Source organism: Myotis lucifugus, unplaced genomic scaffold (genome assembly GCF_000147115.1).
Source record: "Myotis lucifugus unplaced genomic scaffold, Myoluc2.0 scaffold_52, whole genome shotgun sequence".
Taxonomy (NCBI): domain Eukaryota; kingdom Metazoa; phylum Chordata; class Mammalia; order Chiroptera; family Vespertilionidae; genus Myotis; species Myotis lucifugus.
In genome coordinates, this window is record NW_005871100.1 from 1,768,658 (window position 1) to 1,776,201 (window position 7,544).

The 7,544-nt window shown below is 44.0% G+C and overlaps 2 protein-coding genes across 2 annotated transcripts in view; one reads left to right on the forward strand and one right to left on the reverse strand.

The window, feature by feature from the left end:
• PLEKHA8 (pleckstrin homology domain containing A8) overlaps positions 1-2,311 on the reverse strand; it is a 49,660-nt gene extending 47,349 nt beyond the window's left edge. Inside the window, exon 1 of the mRNA XM_014455860.2 lies at positions 2,215-2,311. Within this exon, the coding sequence (XP_014311346.2) occupies positions 2,215-2,311 (97 nt within the window). The remainder of the gene's footprint in view (positions 1-2,214) is intronic.
• FKBP14 (FK506 binding protein 14) overlaps positions 2,127-7,544 on the forward strand; it is a 7,024-nt gene continuing 1,606 nt past the window's right edge. The window contains exons 1-2 of the mRNA XM_006088745.3: positions 2,127-2,506; positions 4,348-4,499. Of these exons, the coding sequence (XP_006088807.1) occupies positions 2,310-2,506; positions 4,348-4,499 (349 nt within the window). The 5' untranslated portion in view covers positions 2,127-2,309. The remainder of the gene's footprint in view (positions 2,507-4,347; positions 4,500-7,544) is intronic.

Sequence of the window (7,544 nt, forward strand, 5' to 3'; positions counted from 1 at the left end):
TGGCGCGCAGGGAGTGAAAATCTACTCCGGGTTTTGGCGGTGACGACAGGGGCGGGGCTGCCGGAGCCAGTGAGGCCCGCTGGGAAATGGAAATGGAGTCCCGGGAGGCGGGCAGGGGAGGAAGTGCTGGGTGCAAAAGGAGGGGGGAAGCCGCTGGGACAGGTGTGCGACGCGCTCGCTGTGAATGGTGCCCTGGGTAGGTCGGGTCCGACCTCGCGATGTTTGGGCGTTCACGTGGCCCCTGAGGCGGCCCCTGGGTTCTGGTCCCCTGTCGATATAAGGCTGTCGATTGGTCCTACACACTCGAGGGACCCAACAATAGGGCTTACGGAGATGATGGGAGGTTCGCGACAGAATGCTGCGTAGCCAATGTGAACGCAATGTCGAAATGCTAAGGCCTCGCCACCAGAAATGTGGCCCGTGGGCAACAGCACTGGCACCACCTGGGATTGCAGAATTGCAGAATCTCGCCTCTAGCCCCGACCTCCCAAATCGCAATCTGCATGGAGTTCCTAGGCCTATGAAAGTGTGAGAGCGTTCCGGGCTAAGGTTATCTGAGCAGGGAGAATGTTAACAATAGATGAGTGGAAAGAGCAGATTACTAAACAAAGTGTACAATGGGATCCAAGTTATTTTAGGCACATATCACAGAAGCATGCACCAAAATGATAAGGTTATTTGTGACATTATAGGCTATCTCCCCTCCCCCTTTTCTTTTTTTAAAATATATTTTTATTGATTTCAGAGTGGGAGAGAGAGACAGAAACATCAATGATGAGAGAGAGTCATCGATCAGCTGCCTCCTGGCATGGCCCCTCCAGGGATCGAGCCCGAAACTCAGGCATGTGCACTTGACCGGAATCGAACCCGGGACCCTTCAGTCCAAAGGCTGATGCTCTATCCAATGAGCCAAACCAGCCAGGGTTCTTTTTTCCCCCTCTTTAGCATAAGGTTTACTTGCCGTATTTAGCAAATAAAAATACAGAACAATTCGTTTTTTATCTGAAATTCAAATGGAATCCAGCTTCTGTATTCTAAGTGAAAACCCTACTTTAGTGCTTTACAGTTTCTTCCGAATCGAGTATAATGAACATGTACTGCTTTTGAAATTAGAGGGAAAATGTAAAACTAAAACATTTTAAACTGAGATGAACCTATGTAACTCGTAACCGTGATTACCATTTCTTCTCTAAGCGGGAGTGTGCCGCGCTTATCCTCAATAGAAGCTGTTACTGATCCTCTGCAGTAAGAACATCTAAGTAATACATTATTACTAGCCATAACGCTATTCGGCATAGAATGCATCAGACCTGGTTTGAAGGCGGAGCTCAACTGCTTTGGGGCTGAATAACCTTAAACAGGACTCGTAATCTCTCCTAGCTTAACTATACGCGTTTTATATGGGATAAAAGACCCTGCCTACTGGCAGTGTAGTGAAGGTAACCCATGGGAACCCTACAGGGCGGTGTAAGTCTTCTGCCACTGGTTCTCAACCTTCTGGCCCTTTAAATACAGTTCCTCAGGTTGTGACCCAACCATAAAATTATTTTCGTTGCTACTTCATAACTGTAATGTTGCTACTGTTATGAATCGTAATGTAAATATCTGATATGCAGGATGGTCTTAGGCGACCCCTGTGAAAGGGTCGTTCGACCACCAAAGGGGTCGCGACCCACAGGTTGAGAACCGCTGGGTCAGTTACTAGTAAATAGTAAGCAATAGCGGGAGTCTTGGATTGTGAAATTGTGGGGGCTTCTCACCTACAGCGAGAGTAAATGAGTATTTCCGGAAACTTGTACAGTTTTCACAAGGCCCCAGGAATCTTCCCACCTCCCTCAGTCGGGGTACTTGACACGTGCACATCTGCCCGGGGAGTTTCCGGGTTAGCTCCGCGCCCCACCTCTCTTCCGAAATTCCAAGTGGGGGAATGCCTCCATCCGCCGGGCTCTAGGACCACTCCAGGTGGGTTGCCGCCGGGCGACTCCCGCTCCAGTGGGCTGTAAATTACCCTCTTGCAACGTCATTGGCTGAGAGGCATCTGAAGGACAGCAATGTCAGCCAATGGGAGGCCGTCATTCTCCGACGACCACGTAGTCAGAGCCACTCCGGCTCCAGGTTTGGGTTTAACCCTTTAGAGGCGAGGTCGCAGTGCGTGGGAAAGTTGCGGGTAGTAGACGTGCCACGTCTGCTGGGAAGGGAGAGTCATGAACTTGCCCGAGGCCGTCGCCCTGGAGCCATCAGCTACATCCTTAACTCTATGAGGTCCGGGGTCCTCTCTCTGTGTTTGTAGGAACTTCTGCTCCAGCGACATGAGGCTCTTCTTGTGGAACTCGGTCCTGGCGCTGTTGGTCACTTCCCTGAGTGGGGCGCTGATCCCCGAGCCAGAAGTGAAGGTCGAAGTGCTCCAGAAGCCGTTCATCTGCCATCGCAAGACCAAGGGGGGCGACTTGATGTTGGTCCACTACGAAGGCTACTTAGAAAAGGATGGCTCTTTATTTCACTCCACGTAAGTCATTCGACCCCGCAGGTAAAGCCAGTGAGAACCCGCCCACCTACCCCAGCCCCTGGGCAGGAAAGCTAGCGTGTACCAAGTTTTACCATATTTTTAAAACACTGAAATGTGTTTATGTAAGGAGATCTTTGCAGGTCTTGTTGGAAACATGTTGTCAAGATAAAGAAGGACCACTTATTATTATAAAATAATTTTTATGATTACAAAAATTGGACCTAGAGTCTTCCATGTCTCAGAACCAAAAACCTAGGTGGACTACGGTGATGGTCATGGTCCACTTTTCAGCGGTTTGTTACTAACGTCTGGTAACTGCTGAGGGCCCTGTGGTCGTGCAGCCTCCGTGTAAATGGCCAGAAACTGCCTGCCCTGAGAATGATGAAGTGCCATAAATGGACCCATTTATAAGGCATGTTTGCCATTTCTAGAACCATAGCCTATGTGGTAAATAAACAGAAGCTGAAATCCCTTTGCCGTGACAAGAAGTGTGCCTAAACTGCAGTCTGCTGGGTGGTAGATTCTTTTTTCCTTTTTTTCTCTACCCTTACCAGATTTTCTACAATTGGAACAAAAGTTCCTTTGATCATGGGAGAAATGGAGGAAAAGAGGAAGTAATAGCCTTTATCTAGACTTAATGATCATGGTACCCTTGAAACCTAGTAGGGTGACTTCCCTTCTCACCTACAAGAAACACTTGCATAGAAGAACACTTTCCTTATTGTGCCAAAAGGGAGCTAACAGGGACTCAGACACTACTCAGCCCTCAAGCCCTCCAGTAGCTCCACAGCTTGGTTTTCTTGGGCTGGCCTTCCTTTAGCTCATCAGCCAGGATATCTTGACCATTCTCTTCTTCCTCCGTCCTTGGGGGGCCATTCCTCCAGGCTTTCCTGCACACCCCACAGTAGACCCCTGCGGAGAGAGGTGGGCCAGGGTCTGAGCCGGGATAAAGGGTGGGGGAGGTGGAAGAGCAGCCTTTTCCAGCTATCAGGGCCGTCAGCAGGCTGTACATAAGGAAAGTTTGTAGGCAGGTGAGAAGATACTATGCTCCTGACCTTCAGTGTCTGTGTGGGTATGGACCCATAAATTCTCCCTAGCCCTTCTCCTCCTCCCCAAACCCACCCACTTTTAACTATTGTTCTCCCTCTTCTGCACCTGGGACAGCATCGCTTTGTGGTTAAGACCTTGAACTTTGTAGTTAAGTCAGATACTGGCACTCTTAACCGCAGTTTCCTCATCTGTATCACAGGGGGAAATGGTCCTTACCCCATATGATCATTGTTAGAATTAAAAGAAGAAGAGTATTTGGGGTAATGCCTGGCATATGGTAATTGCTAAAATAATTGTTGATATTTTTAAGCCCTGGCCAGGTAGCTCAGTTGGTTAGAGCATCTTCCTGATACACCGAGGCTGAGGGTTAGATCCCCGGTCAGGGCACATACAACAAGCAACCAATGAATTCATAAATAAGTGGAACAACAAATTTTGCTGTCTCTCTTTCTCTCTCTCTCAAAAAAACGAACAAAAACAAAACAAATAAAACAGTAAAAAATTTTTAAAATAACAATTGTTTATTGTTTTTATTATTATGCCATCTGTACTTCTCTAGCAAAGTCAACAGTGTGAAATTTGCATCAAGAAATTTGGGCAAAAAAAAAAAAAGAAATTTTGGCAGTGAATTGAATTATATCATAAAGTTGACGTGTGTGTGTGTGTGTGTGTGTGTGTGTGTGTGGCTGTTTTCATTAATTTCCAAATTTAATCACTTATGGGTGGGGAAAATGTACTACAGCAATAACAAAGTTACTAAAATGTTCTAATGGGTTTTCTTTCTATTGTAGCCACAAACATAACAATGGTCAGCCCATTTGGTTTACCCTGGGCATCCTGGAGGCTCTCAAAGGTTGGGACCAGGGCTTGAAGGGAATGTGTGTGGGAGAGAAGAGAAAGCTCGTCATTCCTCCTGCCCTGGGCTATGGGAAAGAAGGAAAAGGTAATAACAATTCTACATTTTTCTATAGCATAGAGTTCTTTCTAAATTAGGAGACAGAAGTTAGTGTAAATACTGTTTTTTTTTCCCCTCTAGCAGTAAACAGAAAATCTGTATTTCTTTAGGAAATATAATTATGTCTTGATTATTATTTGAAATGGCCAATTAAAGCCATAATATCTAATGGTCAACTGAGCTAACAATGAAAAAAGGTTCTGGAACCTTCAACTCCATTATTCACATTGTTCACAGTCTGATGGCTTCTTTTGTGTATGTGTATGTGGTACAGAATTCATAACATAATATTTACCATTTCACCATTTTAATGCCATTCAGTGGCATTAGGTACATTCACGTTGTGGTGCAAATATCACCGCTGTCCGTCTCCAGAACATTTTTCATCCTCCCCAACTGAAACTCGCCAATTTATTTTAACAATGCAAAAGGACAGATCACTCAACATACGTGGGTTGATGAGTTGGACCTTTAAAAGATAGGTTTTTAAGGCATTACATGCAATACTAGATGTGGGCAGTATGTGATACTCAACTGAAGTTTCCCACAACAAAACTTATACATTTTTTAATGATTTGACTTAGAAAACTAATGGAGTGACATGAAATGAGTTTAGTAGAACAGAAGCAAGTGTGCTCGCTGGCCCAGGGCAGGCACCTACACCTGTAGTTTGAGTGGGAACCTGTGCGGCTTTCTAAAGGCTGCTTACAGGAGGCCAGAAGATGTTTCAAGCATAGGATGTGCACATAGCCGATAATTCCTTTATTGCAATCTAATCTAAGGGAATAAACAGGAATCAGAAGAAAGATTTGTGAACAGCGATGTCCATTCCTGTGTTGTTTCTAATGGCAAAAAATATTGGAACCAACTTAAGCGTATAATGGGAAGGGTTTAGTGAAATAAAATATGGCCCAGTTACTTAAAAATGGCATTTCAAAGCTTAAAAAAATATATCCAAAATGTGTATGATTTCATTACATATGAAAGTAGAAAATAAAGCTATAGAATATGTTATACTATGATAGTATTAGAAAAAATTTTATACATATACAATATGAATCACAAAGAAATAAAAAGAATGTTAACAATGGGACTGGGAATTATTTGTATTTCTGGTTCTACCGCTTCCAAATCCTCTGCAATGGGCACATACTACCTACATAATGAAGAAAAAAAAATTAAGTAGTCATTAGAATAAAATGAAGACCCACTCTGAGGTAATAGGAATATAGACTTCGCAATATCCTTAGGTCTAAACCATTTACAAAGTGGGAACCCTAGTCCCAGTTTCCTGGGAAGAACGTAGGGGTCATACGTGAAGCATTGTATATTCTAAAATGGAACTTGAACTTGCTGTATAAATCTTATGCATAGAATGGGATGTACTAACAAATTAATTCCTTGTTTTAATAATCCTCTTAAGAAAATCAAGTATCTAGAAAATGTTTCTCTGATGTTCAAATGTATTCTTTCACCTTCCTGTATCTTTATCTTCTTATCTTTAATATTTATACACATAGCATTAGTCCATTACTCTTTCGCCACCCTGCATTTAACTCATTTTCACTTTTTAACAAGTAGAGATCTAAATAGGAGTCATTTCCTTTGACGAGCTCCATGAAACTAACTCTGTGAATATGTACTAATGCTAGTTCTGTAGTCTTGTAGCACCTCGTTTGCATGCGGCCTTCCGGTTTTCCCGACGACCTAGTGCATGCCCCTTCTCTGTCTAGATCTGCAAGGTAAGGCTTCAGCATGCAGCGTGAGTTTCGTTCCTTCAGCACTTATAAATGCCCTTTCGTGGAAATATGTGGGATGGGGAGACTAAGAAGTATTTGTAGTGTTTACCTAGACCTGTATGTTAAATATAGTTATTAGGAAACAGTTGAACAAATTGTCTCTACTTCCCAGAAAAAAAATTTTTTTTAAGGTCCCTGGGACTTTAACAATGTTCTTCTCACTTTTAAAGCTTTTCATCTCCCTTATCAGCAATGTGCTTTAATTTATCCCCTCTTCTGAAATTTCTTCCATATATGTGCAATGTCCTAACTTTCTGAAATTGCTAATCCTTTCTGAATTGTTCTTTTAAATTTTTATTTTAGAGAGAAAGAGGAAGGGAGAGGGATAGAGAGAAACATTGATGAGAGAGAATGCTGCCTCCTGCATGCCCCTCACTACGGACTGGGGAGAGTGAGCCCCCAACCCAGCCATGTGCCCTGACCGGGAATTGAACCTGTGATCTCTTGGTTCATGGGTCAACACCCAACCACTGAGCCACACCGGCCAGGCTTGAATTGTTTTTAAAGCCTGTAAGAGAATTACATCTTAGTAACATATATTGAGAGCTTACCATTTATCAAGCAAAACGTTAAGTATTTTGCATGGACTTATCTTCCTTCATCTCCCCAATACACTCTGGAGGTGGGCATTGTTGCCATTTGTGTTTTACAGATGGGGAAACTGAGGCTTAGAGAGAGGCAGAAGTAAGCTGCAAACCTAGATAGTATGACGCCAGAGCTCACCCGATTATAAACCACCTCCAGTGGCAGAAATGGCAGTGTGATATATATTTCTAGGTCAGGACTTTCTGACTCGAGTTAGTAAATCACTTGTGCTATAATTAACTCTGAAATATCGAAAGCACTTTAAGTCATTTTTGACTTACAATATGTAATACCTTAATTACATTTGAAATTTTAATACCCCAGGCCAGTGGTCGGCAAACTGCGGCTCACGAGCCACATGCGGCTCTTTGGCCCCTTGAGTGTGGCTCTTCCACAAAATACCAACTTCTGCGCATGGGCCACGAAGTTTCAATCGCACTGTACGTGCACGCCCGCATGTGGTATTTTGGGGAAGAGCCACACTCCAGGGGCCAAAGAGCCGCATGTGGCTCGCGAGCCCCAGTTTGCCAACCACTGCCCTAGGCAGTTTTGCTCAGTGGATAGAGAGTTGGCCTGCGGACTGAAGTGTCCTGAGTTCGATTCCTGTTCAGAGCACATGCCCAGGTTGTGGGTTTGATCCCCAGTAGCG